Source organism: Microtus ochrogaster, unplaced genomic scaffold (assembly GCF_000317375.1).
Source record: "Microtus ochrogaster isolate Prairie Vole_2 unplaced genomic scaffold, MicOch1.0 UNK91, whole genome shotgun sequence".
Classification (NCBI taxonomy): domain Eukaryota; kingdom Metazoa; phylum Chordata; class Mammalia; order Rodentia; family Cricetidae; genus Microtus; species Microtus ochrogaster.
The window spans coordinates 139,575-161,444 of NW_004949189.1; the positions used below are offsets into that span (position 1 = coordinate 139,575).

The 21,870-nt window shown below is 46.8% G+C and overlaps 1 protein-coding gene across 2 annotated transcripts; it reads left to right on the top strand.

The window, feature by feature from the left end:
* The first annotated feature begins 1,777 nt into the window (after nucleotides 1-1,777).
* Nucleotides 1,778-16,398, top strand: Sall2 (spalt like transcription factor 2). Of its 2 annotated transcripts, none has more exons than XM_005370960.3 (2): nucleotides 1,778-2,035; nucleotides 11,955-16,398. In XM_005370960.3, exons 1-2 carry the CDS (start codon nucleotides 1,960-1,962, stop codon nucleotides 14,852-14,854), a joined length of 2,976 nt encoding a protein of 991 aa, XP_005371017.1. In that variant the 5' UTR covers nucleotides 1,778-1,959; the 3' UTR covers nucleotides 14,855-16,398. The 2 variants fall into 2 exon arrangements, with proteins under 2 accessions (XP_005371017.1, XP_005371018.1); XM_005370961.3 differs by lacking the exon at nucleotides 1,778-2,035 and adding an exon at nucleotides 10,828-11,601.
* Nucleotides 16,399-21,870: the final 5,472 nt, after the last annotated feature.

A 21,870-nucleotide genomic window follows, 5' to 3' on the forward strand; every position in this document is an offset into this window, starting at 1 on the left:
GCTAGTCTGGACTGTATACCTTCCAGCTAGTCTGGACTATAGAGCAACAAACAAATAAACAAATAAAATAGATGAATAAATAAAAAATAGTGCATGTCATTTGTTTGTTTTTTACTGACTCAGCATCTCTGTGTGCAGCCGCTGTTGGCCCTAAATTTATGATAATCCTGTCTCTGCTTCCTGAGTGTTAGGAAGGCAGGTGGGCAGCAGCGTGCCCAGCTGGATGAATTCCCTTTGTGCCTTTCCCCTTTGGTGATGGGGATTAAAGCAGAGCCATTCACCATCCTAGGCAAGTACACAGCCCGACTGCTAGCCACAAGAAAGTCCTTTACACAGAATCCTTCCCAGTTTCTCTGGGTAGCTCTGGCCATCCTGGAACTGCCTCAAACTCAGGTATCTCTGCCTCCTGAGTGCTGGGATTAAAGGTGTGAGCCACTACTGCCCAGCCACAGTTATTTCTGCCTGGGAACACACCACAGAAAATTCAGAGATTGACTAGAGCCTCCTTTTGGCTTTTACTCTGAAGCGCAGAAAGAACTCATCTGCTGTGCTCTCATAGACACCCTTTCCCCTGCAAGACCTGGGCAGGACCAGGAAAGACAGCCGCCTGTGGTGCTACTTTAAATAAAATTCTTTCAGATGTATCACTTTTATTTTTCATACTCACTGTCTTGCCAACATAAAATATGCCCTGGGTCTCTTGGGCAGGTTACCTAACCTCCATGTGCCTTCTGATTTATCTGTAATCGGGATTTCCTGTACATAGTAGCTTTATAAAACCGGATGTGGGTGTAGTATATGGTGGCACACCTGCAATCCCAGCACTTAGGTGGCAGAGGCAAGCAGATCTTCTTAGATGTGAAGCTAACCTGTCTACACAGTGAGTTCCAAGCCAGCCAAAGCTACAAGTAAGGGGGAGGGGACAGGAAAAATAAAACTGCTGTGGAAGGACACGGTCCTTGCTGGATCCCCAAATTCCACGTACAGGTGCAAAGATCCCCAAAGTTGTCCTTTGATCTCCACATTCGTGTCCTGTCAGGATCATACATGTGTCATGCACACATACACAATAATAACTTGTTTGTTTGCTTGTTTTCGAGACAGGGCTTCTCTCTGTGTAGCCCTGGCTGTCTTGGAACTCTCTTTGTAGACCAGGTTGGCCTTAAACTCACAGATGCTGGAATTAAAGGCTTGTGCTACCACTGTCTGGCTCAATAACGACTTTTTAATTAAAAATTAAAAAGAAAACCCACTGAGCTAATCTCAAGAGTTGTAATACTAAAATACATCATATAAATGAAAATCTGAACAAATTATCAAAGCTACAACTACATGATTATTATAACATCTATTTTCACACCATCTACCAAATCTTTTGTATTCCCATTTTCACCTGACAATCTCTGACTTCTTGACCTAAAATTCAAAATATACGAGAAAGTTTGTATTAAAGTTTATAACCCAGAAGCTGAGCATCATCAAACACAGGGGCACAATTATGGGAAAATCAAAAAGCTCTTGCAAAGATCTTGGGAGAAAAGTTAAAAAAAAAAAAAAAAAAAAAAAAACAAGCCACGGGCAGTCCCAGGGAGGCCCGCAGAGTCCTGGCAGGGAGGAGAGGGTTAAATCCTTTCCTCCGCAGTACAAAAGAAAAGAGTGTGTGGAAAGATTAGGATTTTTGCTTTTACAATAGGAGCTGCAGGAGCGTTGAGAAGAAGCTGAAGGGGAAAAGAGGGGGCGTCTCTTCTTTAGACTTGAGAGACTGAGAGAGAAAGGGCGTCGGGAAGGGCTCACGCTAGTCCGCCCGTCTCTGGGAAGGGAGAATTCCTCTGCTTCACAGTGATTTGCACTGGGGGACAGACAGTCGTTGGCCTCAGACCAGAGAGGGTGATCCGACCAGGTCACCCAGTTAAACTCAGTGCGTGGTGCCCTCCCTCTCCTACCGCTCTCTACTCGGGAATGTCTCGGCGAAAGCAGCGGAGACCCCAGCAGTTAATCTCCGACTGCTGCGGAGGTCCCAGCGCATCTGAGAACGGTGGGTGCTGGGGACGGGAGCGGGGATGGGAGGGTTGAGTCAAAACCTGCTTGGTCCAGGCCAGGGCAATGGAGGGCACCTCGGCCATGAGCCAAACCTGAGCAGAATTTGGTCACTGGGGATGTAAAGGACTGCAGACTTCAGGCTGTGAGATGAGCTGTAGAAGGGAGATGCCCCCCTTGGTATCTGTTTGTGTTTTTCTTGCTTTTCTCTGGATGAAATGGAGTTTTCAAACTGGCTCTGTCTCCGTACCCAAGAGTTTCTCTCCAAGTCCTTCTTTGCTCACTGGTCTTTGTGCCGTTGCTAAGTAACGTCCTCAGACCTGAAGACCCGTCTCTTAGGGATGGGATTTCCCCCTCTTCTTTCTGGAGAGTTGGGTTGCAAGGGAATGAATTGGATAAACGTGAAGGTTCCCCTGAGGGAGAAGAGAATAAAGTTTCTCATTGTTGGGCTGAGCTGAGACCAGACTAGAGCTCCCTGAGGGAGAGAGCTAAAGTCGTCAGAATGCAGGCTAGCTAGAGGAGAGGCTGGGACTCAACCCCACGCTCAGGTTTGTGTTTTAAGGGAGGCAAAGATAATACCTGTGTGCAAGTTAGCATACCTGTTAGTATATGCTATCACTGAATAGGGATCTTGCCAGTTCATTACTTTTGGTTTTTGAGACAATCTCCTTATGTAGCTCAGACCAGCCCTGAAGTCACTCCAGAGCCCAGGCTGGCCTGGAACTTTTGGCAATTCTCCTGGCTCAGGCTTCTGAACAAGTGTGCGCCATGGTGCAATCCATGTTTTTTTCTGTTTTTTTTTTTTTGTTTTTTTTTTTGTTTTTAACCAACAAATCTCCTGTGGGAGAAGAGAACAAGCAATGTAGCCAAGCTGGCTTTAAGGTCCCGATCATCCTGCCTCTGCCTTCTGTGTGCTGATTGCAGGCACGCAGCAGCACAGCTGGGTGGGTAAGTCAGTGCATTCTTAAAACCCTCCAGCCTGTGGAAGGCCATGATAGGACAGAGTCAGCACAAAAGCTCAGGAATCCAGGTGCTTGTCCCTATCTAAGGCTGGTGGTACTCACTCTCTCAGGATGAGCTGGGACCAGGAAATGGCTACATGTGATCACAAGGTGGAAGTCTGGAAGCCCAACTTCTGGACTAATCAGTTGCTTAGCGAACATTTGATATGCCCAAAAATATACCGTAAGATTAGCCATAAGGGTTCCAAAGCTGTATTTTTTAGGACTAGCTTTTGGACAAACTTTGATTCCCCCCTCTTGGCTACCTATGTAAGCTTGATTGGCTTACTTAGCTTCTCTGTGCCTCAGTTTCCTCATCTGTTATACAGATTGACAGGTATAATAGCTACCTTAGTAACTTGTGTAAGTCCTTTGGGGAAATAACCAGCAGAAATCACATTTCCTAGTGACACCTACCATCAGTACTTCATGGAAAGAACTATCACCATTACCATATGTGAGGGCAGCGGTCACTGAGGAACCTCTGGGCAGCTTCAGCATTTCTTTAGGGAACGTGAGAGGCCCTGGGAGAGTGTATCTGTGGTGACTAGAACCAATCACGGATTGAACTTGTCTTTCCACTTGTACAAAAATGGCTTTAAGTCTTGTCAGTGCAATATGTACAATAAAACCTTAAGAAACAAGTTAAGTTTGGGGTAGAGCACATCTTCCCCAAGCCGATGCTTGGCTAAAATCCCACTGTGCCCATATTTAGAGGTTCTACGGTGCTGGCATCCCTCCCTCGTGAGACGCATTAAGCCTCCTTAATGCTGCTGGAGGCCGGATGTTTCCTCCTTGTGCTCTATAGGAGGTTTCCCCTAGAGCCCCAGAGCTCCCTCACAGCCCTGCTTCCCTGCTGGTTCAATCCTGGAACTCAGCTGAACACCACCCCCAGCCCCCAAGAGGCATCTTCTTCTCTCCTTCCTCCCATCTGCTCACTCATTCCCTAAGCCATGGCAGAGGGAAGGGCTTCTGTAGAGTCAAAAGCGGCTGCCAGGGTTGTCTTCTCAAGCCTTTTAGGGTACAGCTCCCTCTTGGGGCTCTGAACACCCAAGAGTGTGATGATGTTGCTGTAAGTCCTTTCCTTCAGGACCCATAAAGGTTTACACCGAGTAGAAGCAAGAAAATTAGGACTTTGCATTTGAGCTATGAAAGGCAAAAACTAATACGGCACAGGAAAGCATTTGAAATGCCTGTCAGTCTGCTGTAAGCGGGAGGACAGCGCCGGCTTCACCACACTGTCCGTGGCAGGGGTTCTCAACCTCCTGATGCTGCAACCCTTTAGCATAGTTCCTCATGATGTAGTGGCTCCCAACCATAAAATTATTTTTGTGGCCGAGTAGTGGTGGCTCACGCCTTTAACCCAGCACTCAGGAGGCAGAGGCAAGTAGATCTCTGTGAGTTCGAGGCCAGCCTGGTCTACAGAATGAGTTTCAGGACAGGTTCCAAAGCTAAAGAAAAACCCTGTCTCAAAAAAAAAATTATTTTTGTTCCTACTTCATAACTGTAATTTTTCCACTGTTATGCATATATACTAGAACACTAAACCTAACAGAATATTTACTGCACATAAGTGATGGGCAGGAAATAGTAAATTTACTTTAAAACTCTAGATAAAGAAAATAACCTCTTCCCCTACAGAGTCTAGATATCCAAACTAGAGAACTCAGGGGTATCCTGGAGGAAATGCTAACTGGTACATCTGGGAAACAAAGGAAATGATCAGAAACCCAGATATTTAGTGAGGAGAAACCAGGACAACAGCCAAGCAGACCTTGGCGGGGAGAAAGGAGTTGGCAGACAGCAAGAACAGCAAAGGCAAGGAAGGCACCCTACCCAAGAAAGTACAGAGCTGAGCTCTCAGGCTTCTGAACCCCTTGAGATGAGTGGGGAGTCAGGAAGAATATATCTCTAAGAGAACAGAAAGTATTTTAGAAGTCTGTGCTGTGGCTGAAGCAGGATGACCATGAGTTCAAGGCCAGCCTGAGCAATTCTAGACCAGCAAAACAGAATGGGTGGGGGTGGCACAGAGGTAAAGGAGAGAGAGGCTGAGTCAGCTTTGGCTACAGCATGAGATAAGGAAGAAGAAAACCCAGTCTTGTTTTCTTCCTTTCTTTTTCCTCCCTTCCTTTCTTCTTTCCTCCCTTCCTTTCTTCCTTCTTTTCTTCCTTCCTTCCTTTCTTCCTTCTTTTCTTCCTTCCTTCCTTCCTTTCTTTTTGTTGTTGTTGTTTTGTGTTTTTTTTAGTTGGTTTGGTTTTTTGTTTGTTTGTTTGTTTGTTTTTTGAGACAGTGTGTCTCTAAGTAATCCTGGCTGTCCCAGAATTCACTCTGTAGATGCCGAACTCAGAGATCTGCCTGCCTCTGCCTCCCGAGTGCTGAGATTAAAGGTGTGCATTACCACCATCCAGCAGAGCAAGCAGGGTTTTCAAACTATTCTGGACTTCAACCCTGGTACAAATTCTTAAAGAAACAAAATCTTTATTTCCTAAGATTTCAAGGTAGAGAAACTTCCCTCTCATCCTGTTTTGCGTTTTGTTTTATTATTATTATTTTAGATATATTTACTTTATTTCTGTGTATTGGTGTTTTGCCTGCATGTATGTCAGTATACCATGTGTGTGCTTGGTGCTCATAGGGACTAGAAGAGGGTGTCAGGTCCTTTAGAACTGAAGTTACATCCAGTTGTGAGCTGCCATGTGAGTTCTGGGGACCAAATCTTGGTCCTCTACAAGAACAGCAGTGCTCTTATCTGATAAGATAAGATATACCATCTCTTATACCTCTGTACTCCTTACTTCCATTTTCACAAAAGAGAAGTCATAGCCAGAGAAGAAGCTTTCCCTGAGCCAGACGTGATGGTGCATGTCTTTAATACCAGCACTCAGGATACAAAGGCAACCTGGTCTACAGAGCTAGTTCCAAGACAGCCAGGGCTACTTGGAAAACTTGTCTCAAAAAAACAAAAGAGAGAGGGGGGGAGAAGAAAAGGAAAGAAAGAAAGAAAGAAAGAAAGAAAGAAAGAAAGAAAGAAAGAAAGGAAGGAAGAAAGAGAAAAAAGAAAAGAAATATAAAGAAACTTTCCCCAAATTAGTTGAATGTGGCTGCACACAGTTTTAATCCTTGCACCTTGCACTCAGGAGAAAAAGGCAAGTAGATCTCTGTGAGTTCAGGGTAGCCTGGTCTACACAATGAGTTTCAAGCCAAACAGAACTACATAGTAAGACCCCATCTCAATCCCCTCCCCCACAAAAAAAAGAGGAGAAAAATATCAAAACTGAGACTTCAACTGCTTTGTTTTGCTTTTGTGCTCAATGAAGGGTCAGATCTCTAAAATGACTTTGAACTCCAAAACAGTGTTTAAATTCCGTGTTGTGCTGCACTCCTTGATTTCAGAAAAGCGTGCATTGAGACTTGGTGGGAGTTTTGAAGATGTTCATGTTCTGATGCAAATGTCTTTCTCACTTGTTACCTGGTGTCCGAGTCCCTCTTCCTCTGTGTACCATCTGGACCAGGCCATGGGTGCATCCATAGGTTTTAGTATAGTAGTTTGATTTGGCAAAGAAATATGTGTATGACTTACTAGAGAAGACTGAGAGAGAAAATGGGACATTTTTAAAAAAGTGACCCTGGCAACAGTCACAAAATCTATTTATATTTCTGAAGGCTGCCAATCAGTAATGATTCAGTTGAGGTAGGAGTTGTGAGGAATAGGGACGGTTAGAAGAGAGCAGTCCTCTCAGCTCTGTTATTGGGGTACTTGTCTTTTGTGTGTGTCGTGGGGAGGGATTATACGTGTGTGCTGGGGACTGAACTCAAGGCCCATGGGCCGGTAACCTTCTGCCACTGGACATCATCATCAGACCTTAGTTTCGACATATAATTTTATGTCCACAATGTGTATCAAGAGTGCAGAAATTAAGTAGTGGCATGGCCAAATCCTGGAATAACAGGCGTACGCCAAAACGCCCAGTTCGGGTGTGTCCACATGCCTGTGTTCACTGGAACTAAACCCAGAGCCTCAAGTCATGATAGGTAAGTGTTCTACCCCTGGAAGCGACATTCCCAGCCTTTTGCTGGACAATAGAATAAGTGAGGGGCTTCATAAAAACACAATGCTTGAGCTGGGCATGGCAGTGCATATCTCTAATCTCTGCACCAAGGAGTCAGAATGGAGAGCTGGCATGGTGGTGCACACCTCTAATCTCTGCACCAGGGAGTCAGAACAGACTGATCTCTTGAGTCTGGCCTCCATAGCAAGTTCCAGACCAGCCAGAGCTACATAGTGAGACTCTATCAAAATAATAATGATGATGATAATGATGCTAGGATCCCACCCTTAGAATTTTTAAATTTATGTTAGCCTTGAGATTGCTTTTTTTTCCCAGTGTTTGTGCTGGAACTCAAAGCTTCCTGAGGTCTAGGGTTGTGCACTAATGTGGAGTTATGGCCCCAGCCTAAGCCATTACTATGTCCTAAGCTCTAAAGGTAATCCTAGCATAGTAAAGGCTGAAAGTTCCTATTTAGATCCACAGCTCTGCTGCTCAGCCAACCCTTCTCTCCCAACCCTGAAGCAGTTTGCCAGGGCACCAGGTTTTTGTTTTCGTTTTATTTTGTGTTGTTTTGTTTTGTTTTACTTTTTGACACAGGGTTTCCCTGTCTATCCTAGAACTCACTCTGTAGACCAGGCTAGCCTTGGACTCACAAAGATCTGCCTGCCTCTGCCTCCCTGTTGCTGGGATTAGAGGCATGCGCCACCACCACCCGGGTCAGGTTTTTGTCTACTTTCCACATTGTGTCTTAAATAGTTCAGGTTAGGGCTGGAGAGATGGCTCAGTGGTTAAGAGAATTGCCTGCTCTTCCAAAGGTCCTGAGTTCAATTCCCAGCAACCACATGGTGGCTCACAACTATCTGTAATAAAGTCTGGTGCCCTCTTCTGGCCTGCAGGCACACACAGATAGAATATTGTATACATAATAAATAAATAAATATAGTTCAGGTTAGCCATCAGCTTGTGATGGGGTCAGTGAGGATAATCTTGAACTTCTGATCCAACTGTATGATCCAGAGTGCTAGAAGTACAGGTGTGTGCTTGGTTTATGTCGGGGATTGAACCCAGGGCTTTGTTCCTGCTTGGCGTGCTCCCTACCTACCAACTGAACTACACCCCCACCCCGGGCACCGGGTTTAGAAGAAAAGCTATTCAGTTCTTTATTTTATTTTGTGTGTTTATTGTTTTTATTTATTTATTTTCAAATCTTGTTTTATTTATTTTTGGTTTTCTCTGTGAAAAGCCCTAGCTATCCTGGCACTTCTGCTGTAGACCAGGGTGGCCTCGAACTCAGATATCCGTCTGCCCCTGCTCCCCAAGGGCAGGGGTGCACCAACCACCACATCCAGCTTTGGTTTGCTTTTTATTTTTATTTTTTCGTCATTTAAGCTCTTTGTAAATTTGAAAAAGCAGGTCTAGCCATCACAGACTGCATCTCGTTTCGTACTTTCTGCTCTCTAGGTAAACCATTACCAGTTTAGCCCGCCCCTGTGCTGGATGACTTTAGTTTTGTTTGCATAAGAATCTTGCTCCCTTTTTCAGGTTAGGCATGGAGTGTAAATGGCACTGAGCAGTAGACAGTTCCTCCTACAGGTGGCTGTTGATACATCACCTTTCATCAGGTGAAATTTACCTTGAGAGCGTAGATCAGATGACATTGCAGAAAGCACGTTTCATTAAAAAGCAAGAAAGGGGACACTGTTTCCCAGGAGAAGAAAAGGAAAGGACTTCACTGAACAGCAATGGGATATCAAATGTTCGGGGCTAATTACCAAATGCTAGGTAGAAAGTCACCATCTGATTCTTCTCTCCGCCCCGAGGGCCTCTTTCTCCAGCCTTAGGATGTGCCTGAGGAGCGCTGGTCAGAAGCCAAAGATCTGAATGCTGCTCCGCTGAATTACTCTGTGAACTTGGAAAAGTCACTTAACCTCTGCCATCTTCAGTTTCCTTATCTGTAAAACTAAAGCATTCTTCACTTACCTGTGTCTAAGACGAACTGAAACAGACACCTTCTTCATCTGCAAAGGCCAGGTCTCACCCGTTTCTCACCTTCACAAGGCTAAAATTACTGAGATTATCTGAAGTTTTAAAACATCACCCTGTAAATTGTTTTCAATTTATAAAGGCAGTATTTACTTTTTTCTTTTTTGACAGGGTCTCGCTGTATAACCTAAAGAGCTCCCTATGTAGATACTGAGACTAGGTCAGTCTTGGATTCACAGAGATCCGCCTGCCTCTGCCTCCTGAGTGCCACCACTCTCAAACTACTTGCTAAAATTTTGATTAGATTTACTAAGATTTGATTTTGGTTCACCTGACCTTCCCACCCTCCCATCCCCTCACCCCCAAAATAGACTCTAACTTAGACATGTCAATGATATTGCAGAGAAGTTAACAAGATTGAGGGATGAGGGCTAAGCACGTAGCTCAATCATGCAGGGGTGTAGTGGACCAAAGTCTGTCTTAGCCATAAATGAGTTTGAGGCCAGTCTAGGCTAGAGAAGATTCTATAAAAAAGAAAAAAAAAGCAACCAACCAACAAACAAAAGGATGTTATTTTAGTGTGTGTTTATTTTAGGTAATCATATTATTAAAAATATAAACCCCTATTCCATAATATTTAAGGCTCTTTAAACTTTAAAAAGTTCCTCATTTATATTCTTTTTTTATGGAAATTCCTATATATGTTAATACTATTTCTAGCATTTTATAGCGGGCATACAGCTCAGCAGTGAGACACTTGGCACAAGGCTTGTTTCTAGTAACATGCACAATTTTAAAAAAAGGGCAACAAAAAATGGTTTTCAATTTTTCTGCTTTCAAAATATTCCTCTGATAAAGATCGTATACATAAAATATTGTCTCTTTATAAAAAAGGGAGATGGTGGCATATTTGGTGGCACACGACTTTAACCCCAGTGCTTGGGAGGCAGAGGCTCTGTGAGTTCAAGGCCAACCTGGGCTACAGGGTGAGTTTCAGTGCAACCCAGGCTGCTATACAAAGAAACCGTGTGCGTGTGTGTGTGTGTGTGTGTGTGTGTGTGTGTGTGTTGGGGGGGGTATGAGCAAGAATGTGACCCCAGCATTTGAGGAAGAAACAGGAGACTTAGGGGGCTTCTTACTAGACTCAGCCACACAGCCAGCCTGAGCTACATAGTAAGAACATGGTTCAAAATATACAAAAATAAATAAAAGGACAATATGAGTTTTTGACCACTTCCACCAAACCACAAATCCAAGACCAGAGCTCACTTTTTACATGTAAAAATAAAGGATTTTAGGAAATGAGGGACTCTTTAAATCTCATTTCAAGGAAGAAAAGTACCTGGTCTGAGGCACCGTATCCCCGTTTTCCCCGGTGGAGGTGAGGAGGTGCCAGCCTTGTCTAGGAATTCAGATCTAATTGGGGATGTTAGGGGCTTTGGACTAGCGGCTGATTGTGAAAGCCCATTCCGCATCCTCCTCATTGTTTCAGGAGGAGCTCCCCTCCCCCAAGGTTGGAGCTGGAAGGACCTCCATAGGCTTTTGCAAGCTAATGTCTTTAATTGTCCGTGTTAGGGACCGGTAGCAGGGGGTAGGGAGGGGGAGTGGGCAGTAGAGAAGAGGGTACGGAGCAGGAGAGGGTTTCTTTTAAGTACGAACTCAATGCTTTTGGTATAGGGCCGGTGGCCTGAGGACTAGCTTGTGTTGACCTGTTATTCTGGGAGAAGGGCTTAGTGTTCCTCAAGAAGGGGTCCTCAAATTACTTTCTTGGAAATCTTGCAATCGCCCCCCTGAGGAACTTCTTTTTTAAGAAGGATGAGGATAGGATGGGAGCAGGGATGAAAATAAAACTTGAGATCTTTCTGTGATGTGTGCGTTGGTAAGGGGGTGGGTTTTGGGGTGGCTCCTCCCACTTTTGTCCTCCGACCTCTGAGGCCGGCCGACCACCCTTTGGAATCCACGTTTTTCCAAGCTCAGCAGATCCTTTATCCGAAGAAAAATTACTGAAGCCTGTCGCCTTAATCTATTGAGCGGGCAATGTTTCCCACTGAGTGCTTGGGGCTGACCCGGTGGGAGCAGCTAGGATAAAGACATCTAGGGTGGGGAACTGGCAAGGATAGGGCACAGTGGGCCCCCAAGGTGCGTCACAGCACCTGTCCCAGAGCCTGGGTAAAGCTCCCTAGCTCGCCCCCTGGACACACTCTCTGCTCTTGCCTCCTCCCTGGCAGTTCCTCCTCCCCCAGCTCCCCTCTACCAGCGTTCGGGCTCCAGCTCCTCCCCTCCTCTGCGCCTTCTCGCTCCCCTCCCCCTCTGCCGCTGTTCCCTGCCCCCGCCACCGCCGATCTCCTCCGCAGTCTGGGCCGCTGGGCGCAGAGACTGCCGCAGCGCCGGCGGTCACCGACGCCTCCCCAGACCGGATACCCATTGTGTCCTACCCCATCCCGCTGTCCACTTCCCCACGGCCATGGCGCAGGAAACCGGGAGCAGCTCTCGACTCGGGGGGCCCTGCGGGGAGCCTGCGGAGCGCGGAGGTGCGGTAGGGCCAGGCTTGGGCAGAGATGGGGGCTGAGGGGACGCTTGCGTGTAAGGACTTTAAGTGGACGGATAAAACGTGTGATTCTACACATAGGCCCCCGTTCTCACATCCATTCCCACTCTTTCTGGGCCAGGGGAGGGGGAGGGGTGACGGAGGAGGCTCGGAGTGTGCGCGCTCTGTCCCCCCTCCCCCTTTTGCTGGGTGTCCGGGAGCAACGCGGGTCGGGTCCAGTCCGAGCGCTAGCTTCCTTCCCACCCTAACCTGCGGTTCCTGGGTTGCCCGTTCTTTATAGCTTCCGTTACCCAACAAAACCGCATTACCCACACTCTCTCCTTGTCTTCCCCCTAGGTGATGCTAGCGAGGAGGACCACCCCCAAGTCTGTACCAAATGCTGCGCACAATTCTCTGACCCGACCGAATTCCTCGCTCACCAGAATGCATGTTGTACTGACCCACCCGTAATGGTGATAATTGGGGGCCAGGAGAACCCCAGCAATTCTTCAGCCTCCTCTGCACCCCGGCCAGAGGGCCACAGTAGGCCCCAGGTCATGGACACAGAGCACAGTAATGCCCCAGATTCTGGGTCTTCTGGGCCCCCTGATCCTACCTGGGGGCCAGAGCGGAGAGGAGAGGAGTCTTCTGGGCATTTCCTGGTCGCTGCCACAGGTACAGCGACTGGGGGAGGTGGGGGCCTGATCTTGGCCAGTCCCAAGCTGGGAGCAACCCCATTACCTCCAGAATCTACCCCTGCACCCCCTCCTCCACCACCTCCCCCTCCACCTTCAGGTGTAGGCAGTGGCCACTTGAACATCCCTTTGATCTTGGAAGAGCTGCGGGTGCTGCAGCAGCGCCAGATCCATCAGATGCAGATGACGGAACAAATCTGCCGCCAGGTGCTGCTTCTTGGCTCCTTAGGGCAGACGGTGGGTGCCCCTACCAGTCCCTCAGAGCTACCTGGGACAGGGACCGCCTCCTCCACCAAGCCCCTCCTGCCCCTCTTCAGTCCCATCAAACCTGTCCAAACTGGTAAGACACTGGCACCTTCGTCCTCCTCTTCCTCCTCTTCAGGGGCAGAACCCCCTAAGCAGGCTTTCTTCCACCTTTACCACCCGATGGGATCGCAGCATCCCTTCTCTGTCGGAGGGGTAGGGCGAAGCCACAAACCTACCCCTGCCCCCTCCCCCGCCCTATCAGGCAGCACAGATCAGCTGATTGCCTCACCTCATCTGGCATTCCCAGGCACCACAGGACTCCTGGCAGCTCAGTGTCTTGGGGCAGCAAGGGGTCTTGAGGCTGCGGCCTCCCCAGGGCTCCTGAAGCCAAAGAATGGAAGTGGTGAGCTGGGCTATGGGGAAATAATCAGTTCCTTGGAAAAGCCTGGTGGAAGGCACAAATGCCGCTTTTGTGCCAAAGTATTTGGCAGTGATAGCGCCCTGCAGATCCATCTTCGTTCCCACACTGGAGAGAGGCCCTATAAATGCAACGTCTGTGGTAATCGCTTCACTACTCGGGGCAACCTCAAAGTACATTTCCACCGGCATCGTGAGAAGTACCCACATGTGCAAATGAATCCACATCCCGTGCCAGAGCACCTAGACTACGTTATCACCAGCAGTGGGCTGCCTTATGGAATGTCTGTGCCGCCAGAAAAAGCAGAAGAGGAGGCAGCCACGCCGGGCGGAGGAGTTGAACGCAAACCTCTAGTGGCATCCACCACAGCACTCAGTGCCACAGAGAGCCTGACACTGCTGTCCACTGGCACAAGCACATCCGTGGCTCCTGGGCTCCCTCCTTTCAACAAGTTTGTGTTCATGAAAGCCGTGGAGCCCAAGAGTAAAGCTGATGAAAATACTCCTCCAGGGAGTGAGGGCTCAGCCATTACCGGAGTAGCAGACGGTGGCGCAGCAACCCGAATGCAGCTAAGTAAGCTCGTGACATCACTGCCAAGCTGGGCGTTGCTTACTAATCACCTGAAGTCAACTGGAAGTTTCCCCTTCCCCTATGTGCTAGAACCCTTGGGGGCCTCACCTTCTGAGACCTCAAAGTTGCAGCAGCTGGTAGAGAAGATTGACCGCCAAGGAGCTGTGGCTGTGGCCTCTACTGCCTCAGGAGCTCCGACCACTTCTACCCCTGCACCTTCATCCTCATCTTCAGGACCTAACCAGTGTGTCATCTGTCTCCGGGTGCTGAGCTGTCCCCGGGCTCTACGCCTCCATTATGGACAACACGGCGGCGAGCGGCCCTTCAAGTGTAAAGTGTGTGGCAGAGCTTTCTCCACAAGGGGCAATTTGCGTGCACATTTTGTGGGTCACAAGACCAGTTCAGCTGCCCGGGCCCAGAACTCCTGCCCCATCTGCCAGAAGAAGTTCACTAACGCCGTCACTCTGCAGCAACATGTCCGGATGCACCTGGGGGGTCAAATCCCCAACGGGGGTTCCACAGTCCCTGAAGGTGGGGGGGCTGCCCAGGAGAGCAGCTCTGAGCAATCTACAGCCTCTGGACCAGGGAGCTTCCCCCAACATCAACCCCAGCAACCATCACCGGAGGAGGAGTTGTCTGAGGAAGAGGATGAGGAAGAAGAGGAAGATGCGACAGATGAAGATTCCCTAGCAGGAAGAGGCTCAGAGAGTGGGGGTGAGAAGGCCATATCAGTGCGAGGTGACTCAGAAGAGGTATCTGGGGCAGAGGAGGAAGTGGGAGCAGTGAGCGCGGCACCCACGGCGGGGAAGGAGATGGAGAGCAGTGAGAAAGCCACTCAACAATCCCTGCCACCACCTCCACCTGACAACCTGGATCACCCCCAGCCCATGGAGCAGGGAACCAGTGATGTTTCCGGAGGCATAGAAGAAGAGGCCAAATTGGAGGGGACCCCAAGCCCCATTGCAGCACTCGCCCAAGAAGGGGAGGGCACCAGCACCCCTTTGGTGGAGGGGCCAGGAGAAGGCAGCAGCAGAAAGGCCTGTGAAGTGTGTGGCCAGTCCTTTCCTGCCCAGGCAGCCCTGGAGGAGCACCAGAAGAACCATCCTAAGGAAGGGCCACTCTTCACTTGTGTGTTCTGCAGGCAGGGCTTCCTTGACCATCCTACCCTCAAGAAGCACATGCTGTTGGCTCACCACCAGGTACCACCCTTTGCACCCCATGGCCCTCAGAATATTGCTACTCTGCCCTTGGTCCCTGGCTGTTCCTCTTCCATCACTTCTCCAGGGCTCTCCCCGTTCCCTCGAAAAGATGACCCTGCCATCCCATGAGCCTGTTTTCTGTACCCAGTCCCCATGACCCAGGGCACAGAAACTGGGCGCTCCATAGAAGGACTTTCAAGACTTAACCTTCCCTTTTCTCAAGTTTTGACATGATGTTTCTATGGCTTCTCTCTAGTCCCTGACCTTAAAAATTGAGCGAGTTCCAGGACAAGCTCCAAAGCTACAGAGAAATCCTGTCTCCAAAAACAAAAACAAACAAAAAAAGGGAATGCCCTCTAAGAAATTTGTATCACCTTTTTGTTCTTTGTAGCTAAGGAAAATGAATTCTCTGTAGCTTTCATTCTCAAGGGGAGCCCTTTCCTCTTCTCCCTTTCCCTCTGGCAGGCACGTGAGAACCGCCATCTTTGGAATGGCAGCTTCGCTCAAAGGGGCAGGCAACGGTCTATAGAGGGCCCAGTGCTACTCCGTGGTGATCTGGATCTTCTTGAGAAGCTTGTGAGGGGTGGGTTTCTTAACTTTCTGCAACTGGTACACAGTTGTTCCTGTCAGGTGGCCTCTGCAGCAAGCCCTGGAATTCTAGATTCACCTGCGGTACCACTTCGGCCGTAGCACCATCATTGCTATTAAGAACAGGAACTGTGCTTGAGAAGGTGACCCCAACATGATCCAGAAAGGTAGAGGAGAACATAGCCTCTCTCCTGTTTCTGCCTCCCATACCCAGGTGGTGCCTACCAAGCACACCAGAGAAAAGTAGCAAGTTATAACTTCTATCTCCTTCCCCCTACTCCAGAAGGTGCTGCAAAGAAGAATGAAGGATTGGGATGCTTTTTCAGTATGTCTCTTGACTTGTCACATTAAGGCAAAGAGGTTGGCTGGTCAAGATGCAAGGACTCCTTCAACTTCTCATTTATCCTCCTAACGAACAAGCAGCTCTCTTGCCAAGAGGTCTCCCATGGGCTATATAAAGTATAAAGTCCCTAACTTTAAAGAGCCTTATTGGTGAGGGTGGTTAGTGAAGTAATCACAACTGAAGGAGTGTTGCTGAAACAGGGATTTCTGGGAACCTATTTGCTGAAGAATGGGATGGCACGTAAGAGAGAGGAGCTTCAGCTCTGGTTGAGTGTGACATTCATGATGTTCCTTTGGGCTAATGGTGAGGTGGTGTTGCAGCAGCAGCAGGGGTCAGGGGACTTCCTGGCACTAGAGTGCTTTTAGTTTTAGATGACTCCCGATTTTATCCCTTTGCCCCTTATATGTCCTTCATTTTCTCAAAACCCCTTCCCTCCCCAGCTTTGCCTGATCGTGGACCAGAGCTTATGTCTTCATTTTTCTGTATGCTTCCAAGAGTCCCAGACATTGAGAGATGAGCTTCAAGTGGTTCCTCCCTGCCTCTCTGTTGTGTAGTGAGATGTAGTACTTACTCTTAACATAGGGTCCTGTGCAACAGGAGTTCTGAGGGGAGACTGGATTTTGCTGTTAGCTGATGTCAACAATGATTCTAAAGTAGCGACTCCAGAGCTCCTAACACAGACGTGTGTAAGAGCAGAGTGGGGGATACACGTATCTGTCCCTCCGTCATTAAAGGTGTTTTGGCCAAGTGTTTGTGTGTTTCTCCTTATTCTGTGGATAAATACCCAGATGGGGTGTGATATTGGCATTCGCTGGCACGGAGATTCCCTTCCCACTTTTCTCCTGCCAAAGCAAAACATATGGTATAGAAATACTTATTTACTCAGCTTTGTCCCGAAACAACCTCCACTGAGTGTGATTTCACTCTGAGGGAAAAAGACTTTTTTAAAACGGAGATTTTTTTCTTTTAAAAGGTATTTGCCCAGTCTCCAGGCAACATCTAGGTTTTCGCTTTAGGACTTTTTACCAAAACACAATTTTGTGTTGTTTTGTTTGGGTTTAAAAGCTGATCACCAGTCTTTGCCACATCTCAAGCAGCCTGCTGACATCAGTGAATCTATAGAACAAGATAATTGTTGTTTTATGACTTTTGAGATCTAATATTGTAATCAGAAAGGAAAAAATTTTACCAAGAAACGAAGTTCCTATTATTAAGAATGCACACATTGGGACTAAAGAGATAAGTCAGTAAGAGCATTGGCTCACTGACTGTACTTCCAAAGGACCCAGGTTCAATTCCCAATACTTACATAGTGACTCATAACTGTTAACTCCAGTTACAGGAGATCTAACATTCCCTTCTGGCCTCTTTGGGTGCCAGGCACACCTGGCACACATGTGGTGCAAATACTCATATGAAAGCAAAACACTCAAACACATGAAATAAAATAATTTTTAAAAACAATAACTCAAGCCAGTTGGTGTTGGTGCACATCTTTAATCCCAGGCAGAGGCAGGTGGACCTCTGAGTTTAAGACGAGCCTGGTCTGCAAGGGTTAGTTCCAGGACAACTAGGGCTACATAACAAAACCTCGTCTTGAAAAAAAAAATCAATAAATAATAATGACTCAAAAAAAATAATAATGACTCAGTGAAAAAACTAGGTTTATAGCGCAGTTGGTTAAGCTTGCTTAGTATGCATGAAATAAGCCAGCATCATTCTCTACTACACAATACATGAGAATCTTGTCTTTTTATTTATTTTTTATATATTTATTTTATATTATTTTTTATTTTATTGCTAGGATTAAGGTCATGCTACACAGCTGGCAAGAACATTGTTTTAAGATATATGTGGCATGAAATGAGCGTGTATTGTATATTTTTTTAATTTTGTGTTTCCACAACAGTAGAGTTCAGAATTTTCTCTAAGACTTTGCTTTCCCTAAAGGATTGACTTCCTAGAAATGAGCATATAACTCAGCAGTAGAGCATATGAAAAGCCCAGGGTTCAGCTCCAGGAAACCTTCCCACCTAAGCCCTCCCAAACAAAACCCTTAGTAAATTCTCCAGATTTTCCCCCTTATAGGATGATAATATCACTAAATCTTTATGCTAAAGGAATGGAATTTGTTTTTAAAAGCAGAAGCACAATATCTCAGACCCAGATTCAGACAGACACTCCGATACACCTGTGGCCCCAGCACTTGGGGCACAAGCAGGTGGATCAAGAACCTAAGGCCATCCTTGGCTATATAGGAAGTTAATGACCAACCTGGACTATATGAGACTACCACAAAACAACAAACCCCCCAAATTAAGAAACTTAAAAGAACCAGGTCCAGTTGGGTGGGGTGATGGAGAACTGAATCCTGATATGGGTGTGTGTGTGCAGGAGTATCACAAGTGGAAGGCTAGCCTGGACTACATAATACTCTTAAGAAGAAGAAAAAGACAGAAGGGAAGGAAAAGAAAAGAAAACCTAGGTCCCGAGATTCCCAGTCTTAGTGGTACTTTCAGGAATCAGATGCTGTTTCACGCAACATCGCTACTGTGACGGCAGGCTCCCCGCAGACGGAGGTGAGTAGATCTATCTTCACTCTGTAGAACAGAAAAAAACTTTTGATTCTAGACGTCCCCACCAGAGCAGTGGAGGAGGCCCTCTTTAGCACCTGGGAAGTTGGGGATTTAGTGGGCTGAAACAGCTCCTTTGTTTTAAATTCCTGGCAAATCTCTGTAGATACATTCCCCTCCCCCCTTTCAATCTATGGAGGAAGGCAAATGACTGTTTCTTCTCTTCCTTTAAATTCCTTCATCCCCACTAGATGGAGATAATGCCATTTTCCTAATCACACCAGACTGGCCTGCTAGTTAGCTGTCAGTTCTCATTATGGTAACAGCTGTCAGGGAAGTTTCTTTGACACAAAACCTGCCTCTCCATTCTCTTCCAGGGCTCTTTTCTATTTCCTGTTCATTCTTTTCCTGGTCTACTTTTTTTGCTTTTTATGTTTGTTTTCTCTTCACCACTAATTCCTTTTTCTTGATTCTTCCTTGCTAGGGCCCCACTGTCTTTCTGGAAGCTGATGTTAACCTGCTAGTATGAATATGTGCGAATGCAGCTTGCAAAACACTTTACATGAACAAGAGACTCTATCTAGTCCACGCTGGAGGAATAAATATATGGATGAGAAGCAAGAGAAAACTGTTTTTCTCACTTAATATCTGAGGATTTACTTAACTTAATAGGCCAAGTGCCCTTAGGTAAGAAGGTAAATAGGACGTGACAGCACTTCTCTGAGCCTACTCTAGGTGGAAGGATTATGTAAACAGATTCTTTTATATGGTGATAGATAAGAAAAATGTCCTGTGGTATCCTAGAGATAACTAACTCAAATTCAACACTAGAAATGGGGACATGTCTATAGAATAACCATTTTAAACATAGTTACTGAACAGTCCACTCAACAATCTAGATACCACTGTACAAACTTATATAAGATCCGCCCGCTAAACTCCCCTTGGCATGCAGATGTGGTGTTTTTGAGATGCCCATTTAAGAACAGCCATCTTCAAGGAGCCTGGTGAACTGATAGCCTTTAGGTATCTGAGTCTTCTACCTCTGACCAAAACCTGATACAAAGTAACACTTAGGCCTTTAGTGAGTAGTGAGCTCTGGGCCCTGCCATTGCAAAGGCGGCCCCTTAGACCCACCTCATTCTCCTTCCTTCTGCTCTCAGTATCTGCCCTCCTCCCGTGTCACCCACGGGTTTTTTTCCTCCTCCTTAGTGTCAAACCTCACTGACAAAGACAGGGTTTATCTGGGTTGCCTTTCTAGACCAGGCTGACCCGGAACTCAGAGATCCACTTACCTCTACTGGGATTAAATCCAAGAGCTGGGATTAAAGGTTTGCCTCACCCCACCCCCACCCCTCCCCACGACTACTGGCTTTTTGTTTTTGTTTTTTGAGACAAGGTTTCTCTGTAGCTTTGGAGCCTGTCCTGGAACTAGCTCTTGTAGACCAGGCCTCGAGCTTACAGAGATCAGTACTGACGTGTTTTTATCCCTCGCAAACTCTTGTATCTGTGGCACTAGTTACCATTCTTAGAATTTAACTAATAAACAGTATCTCATGATTCCCAAATCATTGCACTGGTCCCATTCCCAGTAAGGCCCAGCTTTGACCTCCCTTCTGCTTGTCTTTTCACACCTTTAATAACAGTAAACTGATAAATCCTAGTGGACATTTAGGTTTTGGCCAAGTAGTAAGGAAGTGACAAGGCTGGACTAGTGGCAGGGGCCTGTAATCTCAGCCCCTGGGGAGTTGGAAAGGGAGGTTGCAAGCTCAAGACATGCCTGGGTTACAGAGTAAGTTCAAAGACTGTCAAGGGGAAAAAAAGGCTGCGGATACAGCTCAGTTAGGGCTCTGTCTCAAAATGTGAGTGATGAGGGCATGTGAGGCCCTGGTCAACCCTTGTGCCACAAAAAGAAAAAAGTATAAGTGGAACTTAAATAGCAAAATGGGTGAGTACTGTGAGTGTACTGTGATCTGACAGGAAGAACAGAAAAGGCATATATCCCACGTAAGAACATGACGATCTGGAGACAGCACAGGTGGCTGGGTGTGAGGAATGCAATGTCTCTGCTCACAGTTGGGACCACACTCTGATTCTGCTCTGCTGCCCAGGAGACAGATCTCTGGCTTTGTGCATGCCAGGTGCCTGCTCCACCACTGAACTGTAGATAAGACCTTACGTGGTTAATACAGGCCTATTACCTCTGCACGAAGGGAAAACAGTAGTTTAACACTGTTAGAACAATGTGAATTTCTATACAACTGTACACTGCTAAACTAACCCAGTAAAACAGACATTTTTACCAAAAGACAGCACAGCTAAAGCTCGACAGTTCAAATTACTGCCAGATGTGGTGGCACACACCTTTACACCCAGCACTTGGAGGGCAGAGGACAGCCAGGGCTACATGTCTCAAAACAAAAAATTGAAATTATATGTGTGTGTGTGTGCCTATCATAGCATATGCTGTATGTCAATAGCAACAGAAGCTTTTCCAGGAAGTCAAATCCAGTTATAGATGGTGAGCCACCATTCAGGTGCTGGGAACTGAACCTGGGTCTTCTGGAAGAGTACCTAGCACTATTGAGATGTCTCTCCAGGTCCTAAGGGCTACTGTTTTTAAGATGGGATCAAAATTCTCATCTTCTACAGCATCGCAAGACTATATCTAGTACTGTGGTTCTCCACTAAGGTTAGTGTTGGACTGAACAACTTTCAGAGCATGCAGGCAAGTGCTGAAGTACCTGATCTCTAGCACCACACACAACCAATATTTTATATAAAAATATTTAACTATAAGCAGGGCGGTAGGATCTCTGTGAGTTGGAGGCCAGCCTGGTCTACAAGAGCAAGCTCCAGGACAGGCTCCAGAGCTACAGAGAAACCCAGCCTGCAGGCTGCTCTTTTGGAGGTTCAATTAGCAAGGCTCACATCACAGATCACAACGGTCTGCAACTCCAGCTCACAAGAATGACTCCCTCTTCTGGTCTTCAAGAGCAATAGACACACATGTGGTATACATACCTGCAGGCCAACATTCATACACCAAAGTAGGAGTCTTTTTCAAAATTAAACTTAAAAAAAAGTCTTCCTTTCCTTAAATGTCTGTGGGTTCTGGGAACCTCAGAGTCTCATGCTTGCACATTCCCTGCACATTTAGACTCTGTTCCCTCATGCTGCAAAGATGTTTGTCTTGGGACATGCCTAAAACCCCAAAGCTTAGGATACTGAGGCAGGAGGAGTGTTAGATGGAGACTGGGCAGAGCCACATGGTGAAACTCCATGTCTTTCCACATATAGAAAAGGAAAGAAGACACCAATACTTTTTCATTAAGAAAATCTGGGGGACCGCAGAATTGGCTCAGTGGTTAAGAAGCACTTGTTCTTGTGAAAGATCTGGGTTCAATTCCCAGTACCCACATGGAGACTCACTACCTCAGGTACAAGTATGCATCTGGTGCACAGAATCTATGCAGGCGAAGCACTTGTATGAATAAAACAAATCTAAAAAAGAAAATCAAGGGGCTGGAGAAATGGCTCAGCAGTTAGAAGCATTGACTGCTATTCCAGAGGTCCTGAGTTGAATTCCCAACAACCACATGATGGCTCACAGCCATCTGTAATGAAATCTGGTGCTCTCT

Excerpts from the sequence above, each read along its gene's own strand:
- Sall2 (XM_005370960.3), top strand. The coding sequence starts at position 1,960 with ATGTCTCGGCGAAAGCAGCGGAGACCCCAGCAGTTAATCTCCGACTGC. Across the intron at positions 2,036-11,954 it reads TCCCAGCGCATCTGAGAACG|GTGATGCTAGCGAGGAGGAC; the intron begins GTGGGTGCTGGG and ends TCTTCCCCCTAG.